The sequence below is a fragment of the Triplophysa dalaica genome, chromosome 20 (assembly GCF_015846415.1).
Source record: "Triplophysa dalaica isolate WHDGS20190420 chromosome 20, ASM1584641v1, whole genome shotgun sequence".
NCBI lineage: Eukaryota > Metazoa > Chordata > Actinopteri > Cypriniformes > Nemacheilidae > Triplophysa > Triplophysa dalaica.
In genome coordinates, this window is record NC_079561.1 from 2088849 (window position 1) to 2115773 (window position 26925).

General features: G+C 35.4%; 2 protein-coding genes across 3 annotated transcripts; both read right to left on the reverse strand.

Annotated features, from left to right (window-relative positions):
- Positions 1-709: 709 nt before the first annotated feature.
- On the reverse strand, positions 710-2854 carry LOC130409097 (L-rhamnose-binding lectin CSL2-like). Of its 2 annotated transcripts, XM_056732738.1 has the most exons (10): positions 2799-2854; positions 2613-2636; positions 2430-2492; positions 2161-2296; positions 1957-2054; positions 1755-1799; positions 1552-1596; positions 1288-1414; positions 1074-1185; positions 710-914 (listed from the first exon to the last, which is right to left on the reverse strand). In XM_056732738.1, exons 1-9 carry the CDS (start codon positions 2824-2826, stop codon positions 1080-1082), a joined length of 672 nt encoding a protein of 223 aa, XP_056588716.1. In that variant the 5' UTR covers positions 2827-2854; the 3' UTR covers positions 710-914; positions 1074-1079. The 2 variants fall into 2 exon arrangements, with proteins under 2 accessions (XP_056588716.1, XP_056588715.1); XM_056732737.1 differs by having other exon boundaries at positions 710-1185.
- A 2386-nt stretch (positions 2855-5240) lies between these two features.
- On the reverse strand, positions 5241-26171 carry LOC130409523 (uncharacterized). Its single transcript, XM_056733547.1, has 30 exons — positions 26108-26171; positions 25255-25309; positions 25128-25151; positions 24974-25030; positions 24729-24864; positions 24527-24645; positions 24102-24158; positions 23829-23964; positions 23617-23744; positions 23132-23188; positions 22886-23021; positions 22709-22806; positions 14172-14228; positions 13923-14058; positions 13737-13846; positions 8966-9010; positions 8714-8849; positions 8494-8625; positions 8078-8172; positions 7827-7962; positions 7609-7739; positions 7118-7174; positions 6875-7010; positions 6695-6795; positions 6170-6217; positions 5942-6077; positions 5766-5872; positions 5641-5685; positions 5372-5499; positions 5241-5258 (listed from the first exon to the last, which is right to left on the reverse strand). Exons 2-29 carry the CDS (start codon positions 25283-25285, stop codon positions 5429-5431), a joined length of 2658 nt encoding a protein of 885 aa, XP_056589525.1. The 5' UTR covers positions 25286-25309; positions 26108-26171; the 3' UTR covers positions 5241-5258; positions 5372-5428.
- Between the last annotated feature and the right edge of the window lie 754 nt (positions 26172-26925).

Here is a 26925-nt window from a genome sequence, read left to right on the forward strand (position 1 = left end):
ACATAAAATTACAGACAAAATGTAGTCTTTCAACTTAATTCATTTAAGTAAATTTGAGTCAGAAAAGTAAGAAATATTTATTTATTTTAGTATTTTAAACATATATTTTATAATAAAGTTTAGTTAAGCTTACTCAATTGAATCAAGGCAACGAGTTTGCACAATTGCATTAAGTAAAGTAAACAAATTAGTTTTTACAGTCCCTGTTGTCATGATATCTGGTGCATGGAAAAAAACTACTTTACTGTCTTTTGATTTGTAGGGCTATTCTTTATTTTTTTTAATGATATGATTAATAATGGTATTGTATTTTTTCGATGCGTTCCAACTGGGTATTTTGCCCATTCGGAGTGAACACCGCCATATTGAAGGGTCATTCCAAACCGAAGAGCTCAAATCTGGCCACTTCAAAGGGCCCTTTGGAATGAAGGACTGCGAAGGGTTCTAATGATGGACACTTCCAAAAAGTCCAAATTATGACTAACTTTAATGAAACTCATCAGATTGCATTGGAAAGTAGTTTATTTAACAGACATAGTTCTTAATTCCAGATATAGAACAAAACTCCTAACACCCACTTTAGGATACAAATACAAAACATAAAAGTATATGGCAATAGTTCACCTTTTTAATTATCCAGTAGTTCAAATACTACAATTATACTCTATGTTGTTTTGCTAACATTCAATAATTTAATGATCTTGTAACATTGTCCAAACTAATCACTGAAATAAATCTAAACATTAATATGACTTATTATAACGTTGCAATTTTGTTAAATCTTATGAAGAAAGCATGATCAATAATAATCCCATGGTAAATGAAGCAGAAGATTTTCACGCCACTCAATAGAAGGTCACAGTAATAGAGATGTTTTCTGATGTGTAGTTGATTTCATTGGCCGGGCAGTCAGACTTAAAGTTATGAAAATTGGGGGAAACCAGAGAATTTACATCATAATTTGTGAACCAAAAAGCAGAGATTGGTTTTTATTACAAATAATTAGGAAGTTTTGATTTTGCAACACTAACAACTCTCACTAAGATAACTGACCGTTTTCATCTAGTACTTACTTGCTTCTATTTGCAAATGTAATACACAGCCAAATATTTGTGGACATCAGGGCACTGATCGAGGTAAGTTAAACTTGAAACATATAGTTTGCAGTCATTTTTTTTATTACACCTAAAAGGAAAACAAAGAAACAGCTGTCGGGATTACAAAGTAAACGCTTGAAAAGTCAAAACTTGGAAATGTGATTCTTTTGTGTGTGTTTGCCAATAGTACAGAAGTTGCACGGTCTTGGTCTGGTCTGAGAAGCACAGGGTGGATGTGAGAGTAGCGTTAGAATGAGGGCAAGTCAACAAATCTGTCCTTCCATAGTTTGCATAGAAGACAGAAATCTTTTGATCGCCTGAAATGACACAAAACAGTTTTGAAACCATTTAGTGTGGTGAATGCGTTCAGCATTTTTTGGTACATTTAAAAACGCTCACAAGTCTACATAAGTCACTTTTAACCAAGTGTGAAAATAACTCAAATAAATCTTACCACAGGGGATGGCTTTCTTCTCATATTGACAGATTGTAAATTCCTCTGGGATCGACGTTCAGAGAAAAGAAACAAAAGATGTGACAGAAGTCACAAAATGAACCAGAACTTTAAATAAGAGTTGAACACTTTTTCGCACTTTGAGGGCAACACGTGACCATTCAGGTATTTGTCAATGAAAACGGAATGAAACAAGAACTCACTGCATGTCTTTCCATCACAGTCGAGTGGCGCCTGTGTTTTTAAACCTTCAGAGAAACAAAGAGTTATTTAGAGATCAACATGCTACAATGCATTTCATGTTTTCCTGTGCCTGATTAAATATCCCTTTAATGTTACACTGATCAGTCAATAGATACAAGGAAATTTAACATTTTAATTTTCACAATTTGGTGTCCAACCTACAGATATAGGACACGTTCAGATATTTGTAAAATCCTCCGCAAGCATCTTTGAATATGCCATTGTTCACATCATGGGAACAACTCTCTTGTCTGTCACATCTAGGACAAAATAAAATACAAAGATGAAATTGTAAAAAGTAAAAAACAAATACAAATATAGAAAATTTTGCTTTTTAAGCTCTGTAATGCTTTTTACTTTTCTTACTTTTGGGCCAAAGTACTGGTGACATCATATAAACATGTGTCAATATTGAGCTGGGGTTGTCCTGCAAAGTCTCCTGGGCAGGCTGTCTTATTTGTACGGCCATAATTGGATGCGATCACTTTAATGGTACCTTGGTCTGTTGATAAATCACAACATTAACATGATCTTGTTTCGTTTTACAAATTTAATTTAATTTACAATTCTTTTTTATGAAAATCAATGAAACATGGAACTATCTTATTGAGACAGAAATAAGACAGAAAACTTACCACAGCTGGGTTTGGCAATAGTTCCCTCACCGGCGATGTGGTGAAAAATCTCAATACCAACACCTGGAAAGAGAGCAATCAAACAATTTATTATATATACAGGGACGCCACAACATAAAGTGTCATATTTTTTTTGTATCTGAATTTTAATATAAAAAAAAGATTTGGATTGTTTATGCTTACCATGTTGGCAATGTAGCATTAATACTGAAAAATAAAATGTAAAGATGAAATAAACATCCCTGACTTAGAAAGGTGTCATATTGTCAGTCATATTAAAGTGGTTAACAAAAACACATATTAAAGTGGTTAACACTCATATCTATAGGTGAAATAAATAGGTTAATGTTTAAAAACAAATCAACTTACTGGTAATGAAGGTTAGCTCTTGTAACATGTTGAATATGCAGATGTGTGAATAGATGCTGGCTGTCTGATGAAATGGACAGGACATTGATATTCTCTTTATTTAAAATGGGCTGAAATGGGAGGGACTAAACTACACAAATCTACAGGCATTGGTGCGACCTAACATTGGATAATGGACTTATCCAACAACACACAAGAAACAGACCAAAAATAAAGTGTTTGCATTTGAAACATATCTATTGAACAGACATAGTTGGTTATATCAGGACAAAACAAATCTTAAACACATGCAGAATAAAACAAAAGAGCAACCAAAACCCATTTTTTTTTTTTTTGAAACAGTATATTATTCTGTTGAACATGAAAAAAACAAAATGGCAATTTCTGTTTTTAAAATATTCCGAAAATACAGAATTGAAGTTAATCAAACATTCACAGATTAAAATTACATGATTCATAATGATTGAAACTACTGAGTGAAAATCTGCCTGAACTAAATGTATTAAAATCACTTGAGTGTAATTATTACTTCATCAATACAGATGAAGAAATTAAACAGGATTTCCTTCCCATTGAATAAAAGATAAAAAGATGTGCATGTGTTCACATTGCCGGGTAATTTTCACTGTGAAAAAATGATATGTTCGAACAAGGAAAAAATGTCTTTACAAAGTACAAATTAAGATCATATAAATTTGAAATCTATCTGTCAATAATTACATAAAGACTTTAAATTTAATAAGACATTTTGATAGAAATTGGTTAACCAGCTGTGTCTTTATATAAACACAATCTTCAAATCAAAATTTGCACAATTTTTCTGTATTTAAGATTCAGATCAGTATTCCCTCAAAATATATTCCTTAAACCGACAGCAGATTCTGGTTCTGCTCTTTGATTACATCTTTTATATTTTTCAGAATTGTCTCCTGACCATCCTTTTTGGTCGACGACTGAAAGAAGTCCGTGTTGGTTCAGTTTTGTTTCTTTTTCTTTAGTTTCTGTGCACTAACAAAGCATTTTCAAGAGTTCATTTGCAAAAACCGACAAGTCCGTTTTTTTTATTAGTAATCATCCGTTTCATCTCTTTTTCTAAGTAATATTAATCAGTTGGGTTGTTTTGATTAAGTAACAATAAATTAAAAGGATACAGCTAACACAATAAAAACTTTTATTCTGTTTTTGCAAATGAACTGATGAAAAAGTAGACGTTCTTTTCGGTACGAAGAAAATGAAATAAAATGACCATGTGACAGAAATTAGATTCTAATAGCAACTGCTTCTGTAAATCTAGTACAATAACAATAATCAGAAATATGCTGGAGTTTCAGCTTTATATTGGTTACTGGATGCTAAAAATCCCCAGTACTTTACAATACAGATGGAAAGGGTTTAATCAACATTAAATATCTGAAGAGCTGGTAATACATTGGTGCTCTTCCGATCCATGGTTGGCTTTAAGGGCCCATATCCAAAGTCTGGAGCTATGAAACAATCCATCATGTGAATTATGGTTCAAGTTTAGACCCATTGCAATGACAGTTAATTTGCTTGAATTGAACAACATCCAACTTGTCTTGTTTCCTACACCTGCAATGGGAATACGGTTGCCTCAATTTTTTTTTTAAAGATGTTCCATCCTAGAAATTTAGTTCCATAAAATGTGTCAAGACCTCAAACTAATTATACACTAAAATGTTAAGAATTTGTGAAACAATGAAAATAGCGAGATCAACTATACTGTTTAAATGGTGTAAATTAATTACTCAAATGTTTGAATTCACCAGTAATGTAGCATAGATACAGAATTAAACTAAAAATTTTTTTGAGAACCACTCTTACAGTTGTGTAGTGATTATATTCACCAACAGAGTGCAGCTGTACAGTTATTTTTCAATAGACCAAAGATAGGGTTTGCATTCAAGTTATTTATTGAACAGACAATTGATATGACCGTACAAAGCTTAGACCAGGTCAAAAAAAAACAAGAGCAAAACTCAGATTCTGCATAAATGATTAGTAGAAAGTGATTTTAATACATTTAACGATGTAAAGGCAGATTTCTACTCGTGTAATTTTTACATGTCACAGAAAACCGATTTCCCTCCAGCTCATTAGACGGTTATGGAAACAGATGTGTTGATGTGCCGGGTTTATCCTACATTGTGAAAAACACAAAGAAAACCATTAAACAACTTTAAGTATGTTATAAAACTACAATAGGAAGCCTCGTCTCAAGCTTACATTCAATTTTAAACAAAATTGATATCACGAAGTCATGTGTATGGCATTAAATCATATCCACAAAGAGGGGAAGAAGAGACTCAAATGAGTGTCAAAAGATACTCACATGGTTATTCACAACTGTAAGACACCTCCAAATATTTATGGATGTGAGGGCACCGATCAATGAAATATGAATTTGAAGCACGTAGTTGACAACTTTTCCTTCCATCACACCTAAAGAAACAATAAAAAGCTGAAATTACTTGATTCAGTTTAAAAGTGATTGCACTGCTTTAAGAAAAACTGATTTCTGTGCATGAATGTTTTGTATTGAACAGCAGTAATACTGGATTTGCAGGGTCTCAGTCTCGGAGGAGATGCATATAGAGGACATGGCTGTAGGATCATTGTAAGGGCAGGTCAGTGTCTCTCCTCCCATAATTAGCAAAGTCAATGTAAATTCGGCGACGCCCCTCTTAAAAAAAAAAAAAAAAAAAAAAAAGTATTAGGATGCCTCTGATTGGCTACTGGTAGATCATATTCAAGTTATTCGTATGCTGCATTTCACTTTTTGATGATAGTTAAAAGCATAAAGAAAATGAGAAGTGAATCTTACCACAGGTTATGGTTCTGCTTTTACCTTGACAGATTATAATCGAGTCTAAATAAGAGAAAAAAAAACATTGAGTTGTAGACAAACGTTAACAAAGACTAAAATGAAAGACTTCTAGTAAATCTTACTTTGGACGCAGGTATAGGACACAATCAGGTATTTGTAAGTTCCTACACATGGATCACCAAAAACTGCGTTGTTCACAGAAATGGAGCAATCTGGTTTTCCATCACATCTATTAGCACAGAATTAAAGCATTAAGTATTTAGATCAACAATGTCTCTTAACTGTGAAGTGTTCTTACCGAGTGGTCACCACACTTAGGGATGTGCTCTGTGTGCACTGAGTATTTGAGAGTTGGTTAGCTGGTTTTCCAGATGAGCAGGTTGTTCGGTCGGTTCGCCCATAATTGGCAGAAACCACATTAATGGTTCCATGTCCTATTGAAAGTGTCATTTTTACTTAATTACATTTCACAGTTTGAATAAAACCCTTACATCGTCTGTGAAGGTTTGTTTTCCAGAGAACTCACCACAGCTGAGACGGGCAGTTCCTGATTCACAGGTGACCAGATTTGTTGGTTCACCTTAAATCGGAGATTAACAACTTGTTAAAGTTTTGATGCTATGGTGTTAAACTTAATTCATAAAAATATACTCCACGAACTAAACACTTTTATGATCAAAAACATAATACTGGGTTTATTGGATTTAATTCTACCATTCAAATTAATTTCCAATAAAATGTATTCATTCATTCATGAAGCCAAAGGCACTGGATGTCTTTAAAGCATTTATATTCATATTAAAGCTTGATATAATGTGCGCGGACAACGAAATCAGATGAGAAACTTTCTCCCAGATCCACACCTTTTTTATTACTTATGTTCTACAAAAGTAACCAGATATGACGACTAAGCAAATGTCACCAAACAATGACTCAACCAAAATTGGATAAACGCAATTTGTAATATTTTCATGAGTTGAACTTCAGTCTATGATGTAGGTGTATAACTCACTTTGTGGTGGTGGGGATGTTGTTGGTGGTGGTTGTGAGATGCACTCGTAAGACACAAACAGGTATTTATAAGTTCCAGGACAAGGGTCATTGAAGATGTTTTTCCGCACAACAATGGAACAACTCTGCTTTCCGTCACATCTTTGATAATAAAAAAAAAAATAACTTTAAAGAGCTATAAGATATTAAAATGCCATGTATTGACATTAATTGTTCTTACCGAGTGGTCAGCACACTTAGGGATGTGCTCTGTGTGCACTGAACATTTGAGAGCTGGTTAGATGGTCTTCCAGAGGAGCAGGTTGTTCTGTCCGTACGCCCATAATTGGCAGAAAGCACATTAATGGTTCCTTGTGCTGGTGAAAAAAAGTGACATGTGTTTGCATTCTCCATCATTTTTTTATGTAACAGTTTAAATGAAACACTTATATAGTCTGTTGACAGTTTTTTCCAGAGAACTCACCACAGCTGAGACGAGCAGTTCCTAAATCACAGGTGACCAGATTTGTTGATGGTGCAACTGGAGATGAAAAGGTTGTTAGGAGTTAGGATGCTACAATGTTACATTTATTACGTCACTAAATTCCTGCAGAACAATCTCATTATCCAACACTTCAAAAAATACTGGGAATATTTTAATCTACTATTTAAATTATTTTCCAATTTGATTTTATTCATTCTTGAATCTAAAGGCACTGGATGTCTTCATATCAAGCTTTAATATGAATATTAATGCTTTGATAGGTGCCCTTTGATGTATTCGGACAAACAAATCAGATGAAAAAAAAATCCTCCCGGCTCCACAATTTTTTAATTGGCCATTACTTTTGTAGCACAAATGATGACTATGCAAATGTGTCACCAAACAATCACTCGAGCATAACTGGATATGAATGCAAAGTGTAATATTTTCATTAGTTGCAGTTTAATCCATGATGTAGGTGTTTAACTCACTTGTTGGTGGTGGGGGTGTCGTTGGTAAGATGCACTCGTAAGACACAAACAGGTATTTGTAAGTTCCAGGACAAGGTTCATTGAAAGCTGCATTCCCCACAACAATGGAACAAATCTGCTGTCCATCACATCTGTGATTAAAACGAATGCCAAATGTAAAAAATAATTTGACTTGACAAAAATATATAAGATATTAAAATGCTGTTTGGGGTTCTTACTGAGTGGTCAGCACACTTAGGGATGTGCTCTGTGTGCACTGAACATTTGAGAGTTGGTTAGCTGGTTTTCCAGTAGAGCAGGTTGAGCTGTCCGTACGGCCATAATTGGCAGAAAGCACACTTATGGTTCCCTGTGCTGGTGTAAAAAAGTGGCACACATGTGTTTGTTACATTAAAAAAAAAAAATTGACAGAAGAATGCAAAAAATAAAACCCTTATATAGACGGTTGACTTTTTTCCAGAGAACTCACCACAGCTGAGACGGGCAGTTCCGGATTCACAGGTGACCAGATTTGTTGCTGGTGCAACTTGAGTAAGAGATGAAAAGATTGTTAGAGTTGTGATGCTACAGCGTTAAATGTATTGCTTTATTACTTCACTAAATTCCTGCATTCTTGGAGCACAATTTCATTATCCATCACTTAAAAATACTGGGTTTATTTTAATCTACCATTTAAATTATTTTCCAATTAGATTTTACTCATTCATGAAGCTAAAGGCACTGGATGTCTTTACATCAAGCTTGAAATGGTGTGCTTTGATGTAGTCGGACAAACAAATCGGATGAAAAACTTCCTCCCACCTCAATGACTCCGACCATAATTGGATATGAATGCAATATTTTCATGAGTTGCAGTTTAATGTATGATGTAGGTGTTTAACTCACTTGTTGGTGGGGGGGGTCGTCGTTGGCAAGATGCACTCGTAAGACACAAACAGGTATTTGTAAGTTCCAGGACAAGGTTCAGTGAAAGCTGCATTCCCCACAACAATGGAACAACTCTGCTGTCCGTCACATCTGTTATCAAATGAATGCCAAATGTAAAGAAAATAATTTGACATTGCATTTTAATATCTAGCTATTTATTGACGTTTATTGTTCTTACCGAGTGGTCACCACACTTAGGGATGTGCTCTGTCTGCACTGAACATTTGAGAGCTGGTTAGATGGTCTTCCAGAGGAGCAGGTTGTTCTGTCCGTACGCCCATAATTGGCAGAAAGCACATTTATGGTTCCCTGTGCTGGTGAAAAATGGTGACATGTTTGTTAGACAAAAAAATTGAGATTTAGTTTAAAAATTAAACAAAACCATTATATAGTCTGTTGATAACATTTTTCTTTCTCCCATAGAACTCACCACAGCTGAGAAGGGCACTTCCTCCCTGACAGGTGATGAGGTCTACTGCTCTGACCCCTACAGAGACAAACAGATATTTGTGCACATTTATACTGTGGAGTTACACTTAGATACATTCATTCATGTGAATTGTGTATTTACAACCATGACATTTAAAATCAGTCCTTACCATGCTGGCATAGTAGCACAAACACTGAAAAATAAAAAACAAGTAATCAATTCATAAGCCTAGGAATGAGCACAAAACTCATATTGCATGTAGATATGTAATTTAATTTATGTTGTAAAACAGATCGTCAGACTTACAGGTGAGAAAGCTCAGCTCTCGATGAAACATGTTGAATGTGCAGACAGATGAACGAAGCTTTCTGATGAAGACTGTTCTGAATCCTCATTTATAGAAAGCAAACCTGAAACCAGATTATAATGACACGTCTGAAACTAAAAACAGTTTTGTTATTTAAATAAATAATCCTTTTTCTTTACTATTAATTGCAAAACTTTCCCTTATTTGAAAGTGTTAAATTTGTGGAGATAAAGAGTAATGTTACGATTATTATTTTTCTTTGCAGAAGTCGACCGGAAATGAAGCAAGTCTATGCCATTCTGGGTTATATGACCAAAAGTCACTCATTCAACACTGTCAGAAAAATGGTACAAAAGCTGTCACTTGGACAGGACCAATGTGTAACTGAGGTACTAATATGCACAAGTTGTAAAGATGTACTTTATAATAATGCAAAGTAAAATGTCTCAATAACTGTTCTGATAACGGAAAGTCACGTTTTGGAACAACATGGCGAGTATAATGTCAAGATACTGTTTCAGTTTAGTCAACTATGAGCACCAGACAGCATCACATCTCTGCGTAAAGAAATTCACCTGAATCTTGTTCTAAGCACTTTTCAAGCAACACAAATAATTAACAGTTTCAACTGGAACAGTCACAGATAAAAGAGAGGAGCTTTTCATAGCTAAAATGCGGTAATGCAAGTTTGTTTCACTTTCTTTACACAGAGTGTGCATGTTGAAAAAGTGAAGCTACGTGTATGCAAGTGAAAAAGATTTGACCGTGGCTTAAGTAAGTATTTACTTAAGTACGGTTGCATCCTAACATTTAATTTGTGGCACAGGGGGTTGTGCGCAGGATTTAGGCGATGATTGTGAGGACTTCTTTCTTTGAAGGAATATCTTTTAAGTGTTCACATAAAAACACAAATGTCACAAAACAGTGCCTTAAAATCAGTACTCCGATCCGTTTCCCATCACAATTTCTGAAAGACAACTGCAGACCCTTGACATAAACTACATAGTGGATTGCTGATCATGGTTGCTTAATTTTTAAGTTAATGTGATCTGAAATCCTGATATTTTTTATCTTCCACGCTACATGTATAAAAACAGACACATGTTTAAAGAATAAGCAAAAGACATACACAAACGTGCAGTCAAAAAAATCTGCGGTTCATGACAGATTAAAGTTAGTCTTCACTTTCTAGTATCCAAAATGACAGCGCACACATTAAACGCATTTATTCATTTTAAACAAACAGGACATTTTGTTCCGAATAAGCGGCTACATTAACTTTAAACATCGTTTACGCCGTGATTCAAATAGAAAAATAAATTAATCTATGCGGCGATGTGCTTTCATACGGAGCTCACCTAGTTAAAGAACGGAAAGAGAAAGCGTTTGCAAAATTATTACGTCATAGTGAGACTTCTATAGTTAATCCGAGGGTCACGAGCATCGGAACATTGGGACGCGTCCCATACTGATCACGCGCCTTTACTGTAACGGGGTCTCTGGAGAAGCACGTTCTTCTTTCAACTCCGCTCCATTTATATACTGCCCACATGTAACGTCACAGTCCATTCAGATTTTTGTCAGATTAGTTGATCGACCAATCAGCGCGCGCCGTTTTCAAAATTGTTGGTTTAATTATTTCATGCGTTTTGCGTAGCATTTGTGCAAAGAGTTGAATTTGTACGCTGTGAAGGACGGTGTACAATGTTCTGCTTTTTATGAATAACGAAAAGATGAGCAAGAAGAAAACGAATCACACTGCCAAGGAAAACGAGCACACTGCCAAGGAAAACGAGCACACTGCCAAGGAAAACGAGCACACTGCCAAGGAAAACGAGCACACTGCTAAAGAAAACGAGCACACTGCTAAAGAAAATGATTACACTGCATATGACTTGTAATGTCGAAAGACTTTTCTAAACAGAAACTTTTCTCACCCTCGAACACTCCGCCTCAGGTAAAATGGAACGACAATGATCGTTTGACTGATAGCTGCCGAGCTGTCACTACCGTTTCTTAATTTTGATACCCCGCTCTACCTCTTTTATATGTTTCTCTTCGGAGGTTTGTTCAATTCGCCCGTAAGAGCCCTGAAAAGTGGACGAAGTGCATAAAGTGTGACTACTTCACAAATCTCATGTTTGCGGATAAATACGTTTTGTCCGTGTGTGAAGTTAACTGCAAAAAACAAACTTCAGCAGATTTTCTGTGTTCAGGGAGTAGAGAGCAATGAACACTGTGTAGGGATCATCTCAATGGGAACACAGTTAATGGCGCGCTGTTCTAACGAGCTGATGATTTAAATCAGGTGTGTTAAACCCTCTGTGTTAAACAAGAGATACGCAATATGTGCCGGCAGCAATCGGCTTCACACAATATGATTTCATTCCTATAATTCACATGTTGATAAATATCTACATACTAAATCAACAATGTTTTGCTAATAGCAGTAAATTACTGATCATGACAGATAGACATTACTGTACTGGATTAACTGTGAGCAGCTTGCAGCTGAAGTGGTTGAACCAAGAGGAATCATTATGAAATTATTCATAATTAAACGGCTATAATATATCGGCCTAAATTTTATAATCAACTGATACGATAACATTAAAAATGTCCTTTTATCGGCCTGTACCAATATGGACGATATTTTATCTGGCATCCAAATACATACATAATGGCCCCTTTATTTACAGACCGCCCCCCTCAAAAATAAAGTTCTGGCTACGTCACTGATTAGAATAGGCTATTAGCATATAGCGATTTTGAGCAAAGTAATGCCGAATCCAAAATTGTTTGTACATTATATTAGGACCCAAGTCGTGAATGTATGGTCAGCGTTGGGGTGGGAACTGAGGTGGCAAAGCTCATTATGGTGCCGCCCCTCTGGACACGCCAATGTTTGTGTCTAAACATTTTAACTGATAAGGACTTATCAAACAACACACATAGAACAGACCAAGAATAGAGTATTTGCAATAAAAAGCAATTTATTGAAAAGATATAGCTGATTATATCAGGACAGAACAAACCTTAGGACCAAAAAAGACAACGAGAGAAAAAAAGAGAAAATAAAAATTTCATACAGTTTCCTTACATCGTATGGCTAGCTGTTAAATACTATAACATGAGAATGATCACTTTTGTAATCAAAATTAAAATCTTCATATGTTACTTTTTTTTACTTTATCAAATATCTAAATATTTTGTTGTGTGAGTCTAAATATTGTTACCATGCTATTTTATTAAGGATAAAATTCAGGTTCTACGTAAATGGGTGAAACTAATTAGTGAAAATTTGCCTTCAACATGTTAAGGTCCGGTTTCACAGACAAGGTTTAGCTTAAGTCAGGACTATGTCTTAGTTTCAGGGCAAACTATGTGTTTTAGTCCAGGACTAGGCAAGCTTTGTCTGTGAAAACGGGAATAGATTTTATTAAATTGCTTGAATCTCATGAAGAAAAACAGATGAAAAAAGAAAAGAGATGATTTCTTTCCCGCTCCATAAAAGGTCACAGAAGATAGGCAGATGTTTACATCGTTGGGTTTACCCTACATTGTGGAAACATAGAAGACAATTAAATTAGACTCAATGTATTATAGTCTATACAATATGTAATATAAAACTACATTAGATGAAGTAATAATCATGAATTGGCCAATGATTGCCAAGCTATCATAATTCATCTGATAGATATTTTTTTTGATGTATGTCACAGCATGAAGTGACATCTATGGCATTCAATCAAATCCATCAAATTGATAGAAGACACTAAAAATACTCACTTGGTTATTCACAACTGTAAGACACCTCCAAATATTTATGGATGTGAGGGCACCGATCATTGAAATTAGAATTTGAAGCACGTAGTTGACAACTTTTCTTTCCATTACACCTAAAGAAATAAAAAAAACAGTTGCTGGGACTCTGCTGGTTCACTTTCAAATTAATTCATTCCTTTACAAAATCTTTAAATATAAATAATAGTGGAATAGTATTGCAACAGCATTTTTGTGTATGTGTGAGTTGTATTACTTCTTTTGCAGGTTCTTGGTCTCAGAGGAGATGCACATGGTGGACATGGCTTTATGATCCCGGCAAGGGCAGGTCACCTTATCTCTCCTCCCATAGTTAGCAAAGTAAACGTTAAGTCTGTGACGTCCCTCTATAACAACACAAAAAACCTTTAGACATATTAAGTGTTTTATTGAGTATTAACATGCCCATGACAGTCCTGACACGTGTATATACGTCACATGATAATCATGCAAAAAGCAACATTTTAATCAAGCAAATTAAAAGCAAAGAGAATCAGAAATGAATCTTACCACAGCTAATGGAACCGCTTTTATCTTGACAGATTATAACAGTTTCTGGATTATAATGGAGAAAAGCAAAACATCTTAGTTTTAGAGCAACTGCATTAATCAAGATCTTTGGTTATTATAATAGTTACTTACTCTCTTGGGAACAGGTGTAGGACACATTCAGGTATTTGTAAGTCCCAACACATGGATCACTGAAAACTTTGTTAGTCGCAGGAATGGAACAGTCCTGTTTTCCATCACATCTATTGACAAATTAACGCATTAAAAAACGAAATACACTTAGATTTTAATCGTCACTTAACTTTATACTTTTCTTACTGTTTGGCCACCACACTTAGGGATGTGCTCTGTCTGCACTGAACATTTGAGAGCTGGTGAGGAGGTCTTCCAGTAGAGCAGGTTGTTTTGTTTGTTCGCCCATAATTGGCAGAACGAACCTTAATGGTTCCCTTTGCTGATAATAAATTATAGATTTATAATTATTAGAAGTTTTAATGTCAAAAATGTCTTGAGAACACAAAATATATGGGAAAAACATACAACTGCATTTAAAAAAAATTAACTAACCACAGCTGGGCTTGGCGGTTTCTCCCTCACAGGTGATGAGGTCTTTGGCCTTGACACCTACATAGACAAACAGATATTTACATACATTTATCCTACAAAGCTCCTTTAAATATGTGACATGGCATTAATTAAAAAAATAATTTTGTTCATCTGACATATAAAATCAGTTCTAACTATGCTGGCATAGTAGCACCAACACTGAAAAACAAAATAATGACAGAAACACTTTAAAGTAACAAGATTATCAATGAACATGAGGTTTACAGCTAAAAGGCATTTGCTTGTATTTTAACACATCAGACTTACAGGTGAGGACGATAAAGTCTCGTTGCAGCATGTTGAATTTTCAGATTTCAGAGCTGTGAGATCAAGATGTGATGAAGATCCTTGTGAATCCTCCTGATTTATACAGGCAAACCCGAAACGAGATTTTTAATGACACATCTGATAATAAACGCAAACATGAAATTAAAAACATATGGTTATAATTTTGAATCAGGCGTTTCTTTCCATGTGCCGGTGTTACCTATAGGCAGACCAGGCAGTTTCCCAGGGCCTCAGGCTTGGAGGAGAGGCCTCCATGATTGCAACTTGTCTCCAACTTCGACTTTTGTTTTTTATAAAAAAAATTGTTACTCATATAGAATGAGAATTAAACAAGAAGTCATTGAAGCACGTTCAAATTGTGAACCGCCAATGCAGTGAAAAAACTGGTCCATTGGAGTCAACCGAGTTGACGCAACTCTCAATGGCGCTGCGGCTGTCTACTGCGTATCATCCAATCAAAGGAAACAGTCCTCCAGCACTTTTAGTCTAGCGCCGATCTTTCTGCAGTGCTCAAAAAATGCTCCCAACTTATTATACGTGTATCGGCGAGAGGAAATGGCCCAGCTTTGCAGGAAAGTTTCCCTCATGTTTACCCATACACATGTGACCCTCGACAAAAAAAACAGTCTTATGGTCAGATTTTTACATTATCTGAAAGCTGAATAAATAAGCTTTCTATTAATGTACTAGTTGCTAAAATAGGACAGCATCTGGCTCAGATACAACCATTTAAAACTCAGGAATCTGAAAATGCAAAAAAATCAATATTGAGAAAATTGCCTTTGAAGTTGTTAATCAGAGGTACTGTGGCAGGCCATCCACTCACAAAAATAAAGTTTCTATATTTAAGGTAGGAAATTTACAAAATATTTTCATGGAACAGGAATTTGTACTTAATATGCTAATAATTTTTGGCATAAAGGAAAAATCTATCATTTTGAAACATTGTATTTATGTCTTTTACTAAAAATGTTCCTGTGCTACTTAAGAGGGGTTTTGTGATCCAGGGTCATATAAAGTACTGAATTTGTAACGTTAGCAGCTCCTGTTGGTTCAGTTTTATTTATTTTCTCTGCACCAAAAAAGCCGTCTATTGGAGAAGTTTTAGAAATAATTAATGTTCAAGACAACAAAATACAATCATAGAGCAAGCGGAGCAAGAAAACGAATAATTTGAGTTTTTATGCTCATCATTTTTATTAGTCACAGCTTTCCCCTTCACGATTTACAGTTGTTAATTACTGAACCAGTCCATTGTCTTACAGAAAAACTGACCCAGTGTGTAGATTCCCGTTCAACCCAGTCCCGAAAATAATTCAGATTTTATATTCAAACACTAACAATCCTGAAATACAACCCCTAACATCATCGACTCGAACGGGTTTGAAGTGATTTTCACCAACAGATGGCGCAGTTGTTTAAATGCTTATTTCGGACCCCTTATAAAAGAACAAAGATGGTGTTTGCATTAAAGTTATTTATTGAACAGACATAGTTGATATGACAGAACAAACCTTAGACCAAGTCCAAAATAAAACAAGACTGACCAAAGCCATAAAAAAAAGATTCAGATTCTGCATAAATGAATCACAACGGTTGAAAGAAATGAGTAATCTGCATTTAGTTAAATTTTAAAAATCACTTGTGTAATTTTTTATTAATTTCACAGAAAACAGGTGAAAAAAAATCCTATCACGAAGTCATGTCTATGCCATGAAATCATATCCACAAAATGATTGCATAGAGGGGCAGAAGAAAGTGACATGCAAGTAATTGGCAGAAAGCACCTTAATGGTGCCCTGTGCTGTTGAAAGTGTAACTTTTGAATATAATCCTAATATAGTCTGTTGATCCATGTTTTTTCCCAGAGATATCACCACAGCTGAGAAGGGCATTTTCTGATTCGGTTGACCAGATTTGTTGTTGGTGCACCTTGAGTAAGAGATGAAAAGCTTGTTAGGAGTTGTGATGCAACAGTGTTACATTTATTGCTTCACTAAATTCCTGCATTCTTGGAGCACAATATTGCCATCCAAAACTTAAATACTGGGTTTATTGTAATGTCCCATTTAGATTGTTTTCCAATTATATGTCATACATGAATCTAAAGGCACTGGATGTCTTTATAATCAAGCTTCAATATGAAGATAAATGCTATGATACGTGCGCTCTGATGGGTTCCGAAAAACAAATCAGTTGAGAAACTTCCTCCCAGCAACACCATTTTTTTGTCAAGTCATTTTCGATACAAAAGTAACCAGATATTGCATGTAAACATGTCACCATGTTTGATGAAGATTCTTGTGAATCCTCCTTATTTATAGAGACAAACCTGAAACCAGATTTTTAATGACACATCTGTTTATAAACGCAAACATGAATTTAAAAACATATGGTTATAATTTTTAATGGGTTGGAAATGGGTGGAACTCATTTTTATAAGTCTTAAAAACTTCCTCTTAAATAAAAAAGCCAATCTTAAGGATATTATGTATAGTGTTACAGTTAATAATTTGAGTAACTGTTAACGGTTAATATAACTGTCATATAACTGCCAAAAACCTCTTGCAGCCAAGCCTACAAACCTTTCAGTATGATATTCTCAAGTGGTTCAACTGGTTAAATATGCGCAGTCTTAAAGGTCCAATGTGAAAAGAGGCAAGGGGACAAAGTTATAGCAGAAGACTATTATTAGTGATATAACATATAGTAAATACAAGAAACATGTACAATGTAAGAAGTTCTACAGTTATTATGTGAGCTTAAAGAGATAGTTCCCCAAAATGAAAACTACCCCATAATTTACTTTCTTTTATGCAGTCCTATACAGTATGTGTATTTGATACACTCAGAATGGCATTAGGATGAGTAAACTAAAATAAGAATGGCATTCTGCGCTTTCAGGAAAAAAGGTGCAAAAATTATGATGACGTTACCCTGCATGTTAAAGTGACCTGATATGTCCCATTTAGATATATGTATATAATTTGCTCCGATATTTGAGGTAAATTTTCATTTAGTCATTTCGCAAACGCTTTTATCCAAAGCGACTTACAGAGAGTTCAGGGAGCAATAAGCGATATGTCATACAGGAGGAATATCACAATAGGTGCTACTACTAAGTTACTAGTTTGAACAAAAGCTAGACCACTACCTGTTGAGAGGAAGACAAAGGGTTAACATTCACAGACGAGAAACGTTTTAAGTAGTTTTTTTAATGTTGTGAGAGTTAGGAAGAATATTCCACCAGAAGTTGTGAAGGAGAATGAGCAGGAAAGCGAATTACTGCCCTTATTTTTTTGGTCTGTCTAATCTGAGAATCTGAGAGATGTCACTGAAGAAAAGTTGAATGTCATCCTAACACTTTCTAGAGAGCAATGAGAAGGTTATTGGAATAGTTAACTCACACTGAACGCAGAAGCACGCCTCGTCTTCCAACAGCCCAAAAGGTCTTACTTGACACCCATTTTTATCTCTATCCACTGGCTACTGGTTGAAGCCCATATCAGATTATGATATCAAGTCACTAATGCTTGCCTACAGGACTATCACTGGATCTGCGCCGGCATACACTTACACCCTCCTACACTCCTACAACCCATCAAGAATGGGGTGAAAGGCGTAGGACCAAAAAACGTTCTGGCCGAACGCTGTGACTGGTCATGTGTACATATTTAGGCCAATGTATTTTTCATACCACTGCGCACCGTGTTCACACAGACATCACACGTGCGCTCATGTCCACTGTGTCAATGTAGGGAGAATGGCGGACCATCAGCAACAACCAAAATTTCCTGCAGAACCGACAACAAGTCAATCTACAAAACGAACACGTTTTTAAAAAAGAAGTGACAATAAAACATCTTGGTGAAAGCTCAATGAATTAGTCAAAAGGGAATTCTGCTGGTCTAACATTTGTCCATTTGTCAAAGATATTAAGTTTTCTCACAATCATACTATCAATCATATCTCTCCAAAAGAAGCAGATGCTGTGATCCCTCAAGCGAGTTAACTCGAAGTTCATCACACTCGAAGAGAAGAATGGGCAGCTGAAATTCAAGTCCTGTTTTGGCATTTTATACAGCATTTTAAGTTCGAAAGTTGTCTATTTCATGTATATAATAAAAATATGTCAATGATTGTGTCTGGTCTTATAACTACATTGCTGCAATAGTTGATACTACTCTTAAAAATATTATCTACACTTTGACATTAACAGTAAGAACAAAAGTTCACAAGGCTGTATTTGGAGTATGTAAAGTTTCATTAACAGTGAATTTATTGACTTCATAGAAAATTTCTAAATGAATACAAATCAAAGTTTCAGTTTCTGCTAATCATTTAGTTAAACAAACAACATTTAGGGTAGAGTTGTAATCAATTCATATGAAGTATACTGGACATTCTCTACTATTAGGTGTTGTGTTTTTAGAAATGTACTACATCATGCAAAATCTAAAGATATTAGAAACAGCTTTGACTGCTTTTAAAATCACAAACTGTAGAGAAAACATGCAGATAAGATGATCAATAATATAAAGTTTGCTAGTCTGAAGGAACAACATAGATGAACTTCAACCATTAATCTGACAGTAAGTACGGGTCAGGAAACCTCACCTTGTTGCTAAGAATTAGCTGTAGGAATACAGATTTTCATAGCTAAAGTTTAACCTGTGTCTGTTTTCTGTTTGTTAACTTTAAAAAAAAAAGGTTTCCATTTTAAATTATTAGACTTACAGGTGAGAAAGCTCAGCCGGCGTTGCACCATGTTGAATGTAGAGACAGATAAACAGATGGTTGAAGCTTTCTGATGATGAACATTTCTTATTCATACAGCCAAACATGAAACCAGATTTTGATTTCTAAAGGCAAATTAATAACATACTGTCAACATTTTAAATGGTTTTGAAATGGGTGTAACTCATATTTATAAATAATTCTCCATTTTAGAAGACTAATTAAAGAATTATCTTACAGTTTATTATTTCAGTTGCTGTAAACGGTTAATGTTACAAAACTTCAAAAACCTCCTGCAGCCAAGTCTGTGAAGTCCTTTGCCAGTATGATAAACATGTACAACGCTAGAAGTGCTACAGTAATTCCTACTGCAAAGCATAAAGGAATACATCACCTAAAAATGAAAATGACCCTATAATTTATTCACCCAGTAAATTATGGGGTAATTTTTTATTCTGTAGTTATTATAGGTCCAATTTGTAATTTTTTGGAGGATCTGTTGACAGAAATTCAATAGGCCTATAACATACATAACAATGTCTTTAGATGTGTATAAAGACCTTACATAATGAAGAATTATGTTTTTAATACCTTAGCATGAGCTATTTCTATCTACGTACACCGCTGGTCCATTGACCTGGAATTTTCGCCATGTTGTTTCTACAGTAACCCTAAACGGAAAAAGAGAAATATATTATCTCCTTCGGCAAAGAAGTGAAAAATGTGATGACATCTTAGTTCTGTGGGGGAGGGGTGGAGTGAGCCGTTGGTTGCAATTCACAACCTTACCACTAGATCCTGCTTAATTTCATTGAATTCTGAAAACTATTAAGATGTCACTTAACTTTCATTAAGTCTATCAAATCAGGGGTGGCTATAGGATTTCATTCTTCGGGTCATGCCTCAATTTAAAAGCTAAATCAACATGCACTGATTTACACATGTCCCCTTTAATGACTGTTGTGAAAATGGGAAAGCTCGAGTTACCAAAATCTGTATACAAAAATTATAAAAAAGTTTGGATTATAGAGACTGTACATAAATAGTGCATAAATACTTCACAGTATACTAAGGAAGCTTGGTCTATTTGTACATAACACTTGAGAATTTTTTCTTGGGGAAACTGTAAAAGTGCTGTGAAACAATTCTTATGAAAATCACTCTACAAATAAACTTGAATTCAAAACACCTTTATTTATTCTTCCGGAGTTTCCCTGCCAAAAATAGAGCAAATTGTGAAAAAAACATCACCATCTAGAAATGAACAAGACACCAAGCCATTAAAACTGCAAAAAACAATGATAAAGTGTACAAAACTATGTTACATACGTTTTAATGATGCTTAGAACTTCAGTGACATTTAAACGGCAATTACACTATAACCTAATCAAGTAATTGTGACAAATAATGTTGGGTTTTTGGCTCAACCTTTTTTCATATTTGACTACATTATGAAACACATTAAACTAGAAAATGTAAAAATTAAAGTGCAGTAAGCTCTAGGTTAGTAGTGAATGTTTTAATTGTTTGTTTAAAGAATAAAACTTTATGGGACATTTAATAAATGGTTAAAACAGGCCATAGAAGTCATAATTTTAGTATTAATTTTTTACAGTTTTAATAGTTGTAATTTGTGATTGTTTTGGTAAACATGGGCACTGTTCAACACATTTCTTTCAACAATAATGTTTCGTTACTGACATTTTCAAATATCTTTATTTTCAGCAGAACAAAGAAATGTATGCCGGTTTTGAAAATTCTGAGAGCGAGCAAATTATGAGAGACTTTTTTGGGTGGAGAATCCCCTTAAGTCATTTTAATTTGATGCTCATGTAGATTTAAATGTACAGGTTTTGGGAGACACCAGAATATAGCATACTTATCACATAGTTTGACACCATAACGAGTGTTCTATACACTATGACGAGTCAGTTATTACAAGAGCACACATGAGTCAGAACATTTTTATTTCTCATTTTCAGCACTTTAGTAAATCCACTGTATACGGTGTAATTCTCAAGCGCTTTGACGCAATGTTGCTTTTTGGTGCCTTCCATGGTGAATCGCAATATTGGAGCACCGTTGATCGTGGCTTGTATCCGTGGTGCACACGCTCCAAATCAGCTGTTCTGAAACTAAAAACTTATGTTTCACATCGGCGTTAATCAACTCAAGTTCACATTTTGACGGTGTTGACTCTCGCTATTGAAATGGGCCCCTGAGCTCTTATTAAATGACTACTGATGCTTTTAGATAACTAATGTTAAATCAAAGCACTGCTGTTTATATGTACTATATAAAATAGCCTGAAGAGTGTTTTGTAAACGTTCCCGAAATCTCGCCCATCAAATAAAAAATAAATGACTTGTGTACAACCAAAAATAAATAAAACCCTAGCAATAATTTTGTGCACGTTATAAGAGTTACTGTCAAACAATATATAACAGACCAAGGAGTCTTTGCGTTCATTTTATTTATTGAACAGACAGTTGATATGACAGAACAAAGCTTAGACCAAGTCCAAAATAGAAGACTGATCAAAAACCTTCACCAAGGTTGAAAGTATGTAGTAAAAATCTGCCTTTACATCGTTAATGTAAAAAAAAAATCACTTGTGTAATTCATCAATCTCAGAGAACAGGTGAAACCGAAGATTTCCCTCCAGCTCTATAGACATGTGGATGTGTCGGGTTTATCCTACATTGTGAAAAACATTATACAATATATGTTATAAAACTTCATTCGAAAGCCTCGTCACAAGCGTGCAATATTTTGCATTCCATTTAAACAAACTTTGTCATCATATGTCTATGCCATTAAATCATATCCACAAAGTGACTGCAAAGAGGGGCAGAAGATACTCACATGGTTATTCACAACTGTAAGACACCTCCAAATATTTATGGATGCGAGGGCATCGATCAATGAAATTAGAATTTGAAGCATATAGTTGACAACTTTTCTTTCCATCACATCTAAAGAAATATAAAAAAAGTTGAAATTACTTGATTCAGTTTAAAAATGATTTCATTGCTTTGAGAAAAATCTATTGCAATACTGTCTTTTACGCATGTATTGTTTATTGAACAGCAGTAATACCGGAGTTGCAGGGTCTTTGTCTCAGAGGAGATACATATGGAGGACATGGTTGTAAGATCAGTGTTAGGGCAGGTCACCATATCTCTCCTCCCAAAATTAGCAAAGTGAATGTAAATTCGGCGACGCCCATCTATATGAAACATTGAGTATTAGCACACCCCTGATAGATCATATTTAAGCGGTGTTTCACTTTGATGGTAGTAAAAAGTAAAGCGAAAGGCTTTAAGAAATTAATCTTACCACAGGTGATGGTTCTGCTTTTATCTTGACAGATTATTATGGATTCTAGATAATGGAGAAAACGAAACCGTCAGTTTTAGACAAACGACAAAGCATTTTGTTTGTCATGAGAGTAAATCATTTACTTGGGACACAGGTGTAGGACACGTTCAGGTATTTGTAAGTTCCTACACACGGATCACCAAAAACTGCGTTGTTCACAGCAATGGAGCAATCTGGTTTTCCATCACATCTATGAGCACAGAATTAAAGCATTAAGTATTTAGATCAACAATGTCTCTTAATGTCCCTTAACTGTGTAGTGTTCTTACTGAGTGGTCAGCACACTTAGGGATGTGCTCTGTGTGCACTGAACATTTGAGAGTTGGTTAGCTGGTTTTCCAGTAGAGCAGGTTTTTTGGTCTGTTCGCCCATAATTGGCAGAAAGCACCTTAATGGTTCCCTTCACTGGTAAAGAAAGTGACATGCGTGTTTGTTAGTAACACGTTAACATCTTTTTAGGTATCGTATACCAGTTACTAAGAATTCTGAAAAATATAAGAACCCAGACAACTCACCACAGCTGAGAGGGGCAGTCTCTGATTCGCAGGTAAACAGATTTGTTGATGGTGCACCTTGAGTCAGATGAAGAGTTAAGGATTATTATTAAAGATGATGCTAAAGAGTTACATTTACTGCCCTTTACTTGACTGTTGCACTTCATGTGGCAAAATTCTGATATTCAAAACTTAAGAGAATGTTAGGTTTACGTCAATCCTAGAAAAATTAACTAACAACTGAATACTATATGAAGCTGTAAAATGGACTAGATGGTTTCAGATAATGGGAATTGGCCCATGAGTGGCAATAGTTAATACGTTTTTTAGAGACAAAGTGTCAAGGATGAGTCATGCACACACATTGAACACAGGAAGCAATTATGCTATGCTTTAATGCAAAAATTCACACTACAAAACCGTAAATTAAATTTTTATGATACATGTGATATTACATTAGTTTTAATTTAATCTGAAATGTAGCATCCATTAGGTGCAAAACTCACTTGGTGGTGGGGGTGTCGTTGGTAAGATGCACTTGTAAGACACAATCAGGTATTTGTAAGTTCCTACACACGGATCACCAAAAACTGCGTTGTTCACAGCAATGGAGCAATCTGGTTTTCCATCACATCTATTAACACAGAGAATTAAAGCATCAATTTATTAGATCAACAATGTCTCTCATCAATGTCCCTTAACTGTGTAGTGTTCTTACTGAGTGGTCAGCGCACTTAGGGATGTGCTCTGTGTGCACTGAACATTTGAGAGTTGGTCATCTGGTCTTCCAGTAGAGCAGGTTGCTGCATCCGTACGCCCATAATTGGCAGAAACCACCTTAATGGTTCCTCGTGCTGAAAAATAAATAAAAATAAAGTCATACTAATGTTTGTTACACAAAAAAAATAAGAGTTTGACAGGGAGAAATGAAATTTCCAAGTTTTAATAAATCCCTTATATATTCCGTTGAAAGTTTTTCCAGAGAACTCACCACAGCTGAGACGGGCAGTTCCTGATTCACAGGTGACCAGATTTGTTGATGGTGCGCCTCAAGTCAGAGATAAAACGATTGTTTGAGTTGTGAAACAATTTATTGCTTTAACTATTCAAAACTTAAATATTGGGTTTATTTCAATCTCCCATTAAAATTATTTTCCAATTCAATTTTATTCAGTCATGAAGCTAAAGGCAATGGATGTCTTTATATCAAGCTTTAATATGAATGTGTTGACTCATTACGACAAAGAAATCAGATTAGAAACTTCCTCCAGACTCCACATTTTTTTTTTATTTGCTTTGTAGCGCATTACTTTTAATGCTAATGTCTCCAAACAATGACTCGAGCAAAAATAGATCTGCACGAAAGTAATATTTTTAGAGTTGTAGTTCAATCTTTGATAGAGGTGTATAACTCACTTGGTGGAGGTGGTAAGATGCACTCGTAAGACACAAACAGGTATTTGTAAGTTCCAACACAAGGGTCATTGAAAACTGTATTCCGCACAGCAATGGAACAACTCTGCTTTCCATTACATCTTTAATAAAAACATATGCCAAATGTTAACAAAATAGCATTTTAATATAGCTCTTTAAAGTTATGCATTGACATTGTTCTTACGGAGTGGTCACCACACTTAGGGATGTGCTCTGTCTGCACTGAACATTTGAGAGTTGGTTAGCTGGTTTTCCAGCAGAGCAGGTTGTTCTGTCCGTACGCCCATAATTGGCAGAAAGCACATTAATGGTTCCCTGTGCTGGTGATAGTTTAGTTTAAATAAACATTTATGTTTTGATGGAAACGACTTTTTAAGTGTACTGTTAAACATAAGACCGCAATAGTTAAAGAAAACGTTGAGAACTAACCACAGGTGAGACTGGCAGTTTGTCCCTCACAGGTAATGAGGTCTACTGCTTTGACACCTACAGAAACAGATATTTATCCACATTTATAATGTGTTTTTTACACTTGCATCACGTGAATTTTGCCCTGTATGCAACTGACAAAAATAGTTCTTACCATGCTGGCATAGTAGCACCATTACTGGGGAAAAAAAAAAAAGGTGTGCATGAATGATCACACATTTAATTAAATCACATATCTACATGCAATAAAAGTTTTCTGTTGTAAAACAGATCAGACTTACAGGAGAGAAAGCTCAGCTCCCTATGAAACATGTTGAATCCTTCTTGGAGGCAAACCTGAAACCAAATTAGGACACTTCTGAAACTAAAAACATTCTGTTGTTATTTTAAATGAACAAACAAAGCTTAAGACTATACCCCGACCAAAAGAGAATTTTGAGCTGCAACTGAAAATAACTTGCCCTTGAATATCTTAAAATATGCCAGTGCCATATTGTCTCAAGATGCACATCAGTATTGTTTATTTTTTGCAGGCGTTACAGGTGTTATTAACGAAGGCATATCCCTGGTTTAAACTAAACTTGGTCTATTAAACCGTACCATAGTGCAGTCCATCCTTACTTACTTTAAACCTGGTGACCTGCCACCGGCGGCAGTGGACGCAAATGTGACATATAGAAGTCTAATAAAACTGACAGTTGCGATATGGAATGCTATTTGTAGCCTTTCAGTTGTGGATGGGTTTTATTTTTATATTTTATATTAACACAGAAATTATTGGCATGCGTTTCTGTTGGTGCATTCATAGACTTAAAGAGTTTAATTTGCTGCAATGGGGGAACGGACAATATTCAGTTTTTTATAAATAACGGAAAGATGAGCAAGAAGAAAACGATTAGACTGCTGAAGAAAACGATTAGACTGCTGAAGAAAGCGATTAGACTGCTGAAGAAAACGATTAGACTGCTGAAGAAAGCGATTAGACTGCTGAAGAAAGCGATTAGACTGCTGAAGAAAGCGATTAGACTGCTGAAGAAAGCGATTAGACTGCTGAAGAAAGCGATTAGACTGCTGAAGAAAGCGATTAGACTGATTAGACTGCATAATACTTTTCTAAACAGAAACTTTTCTCACCCTCGACCACTGCGCCTTGTCAAGTAAAAGGAAGGACACCAGTTGTTTGGCTGGTAGGCACCGAGCTGCCACTGCCGTTCTTGATCCTAGTCCCCCGCTCTGCCTATTTTATATGCTTCTCTTCAAAGGTTTGTACAATTCGCCCGTAAGAGCCCTGCGAAGTGGACAAAGTGCATTGAAGTGCACAGTGACTAGGCAAATCTCATCAAGTGGTTAAATGAGTTTTGTCCGTGTGAAGAATCTGCAGACAGTCGTGCAGCGCAAATTCGTGTTCTGAAGTTAACTTCATTAGCAAACTTCAGAAGATTTTCTGTGTTCAGGGAGTAGAGAGCAGTGAACACTGTGTAGGGATCATCTCAATGGGAACAAATTTAATGGCGCGCTGTACTAATGAGCTGATGATTTAAATCAAGTGTGTTAAACCCTCTGACGCAATATAAGCAGACAGCAGTCGCCTTCACATAATATGCTTTTGTTCCCATAAGGCAAGGCAATTTATTTATAAAGCACCATTAAAAACAACAGTTATTTGACCAATGCGCTGTACAGCTTTTAAACAGAAAGGAAAAACAAAAAATATATATTTTTACACCAATACTATACAGCATAGAGACATCTAACCACACAGCATATACACGATACAAATAAAGAATATCACTCAAATAAAACTTACAAAAAAAGATTAGTCTTCAAAAGAGATTTAAAATACCCCACTGTGGGAGCTTCTGCATTACCGTATAATACGGACGCCAAATTGCGATTTTGCGTGCATATGATACGCCAATGTTTGCTTGTACCTGGGTGGAGAGCAGCCATTT

Bases quoted from the DNA above. Each gene is read 5' to 3' on its own strand.
- LOC130409097 (XM_056732738.1), bottom strand. From the start codon at position 2,826: ATGTTACAAGAGCTAACCTTCATTACCA. The intron at 2,055-2,160 runs GTAAGAAAAGTA...ATTTTGTCCTAG, and splicing joins ACCAGTACTTTGGCCCAAAA to ATGTGACAGACAAGAGAGTT. The intron at 1,186-1,287 runs GTACTATTGGCA...TTTTCCTTTTAG, and splicing joins ACCAAGACCGTGCAACTTCT to GTGTAATAAAAAAAATGACT.
- LOC130409523 (XM_056733547.1), bottom strand. From the start codon at position 25,285: ATGTTTCATAGGGAGCTGAGCTTTCTCTCCT. The intron at 23,022-23,131 runs GTGAGTTGTCTG...TTTCTTTACCAG, and splicing joins GACTGCCCCTCTCAGCTGTG to TGAAGGGAACCATTAAGGTG. The intron at 14,059-14,171 runs GTTAGTTAATTT...ATTTATTATCAG, and splicing joins AACCGCCAAGCCCAGCTGTG to CAAAGGGAACCATTAAGGTT.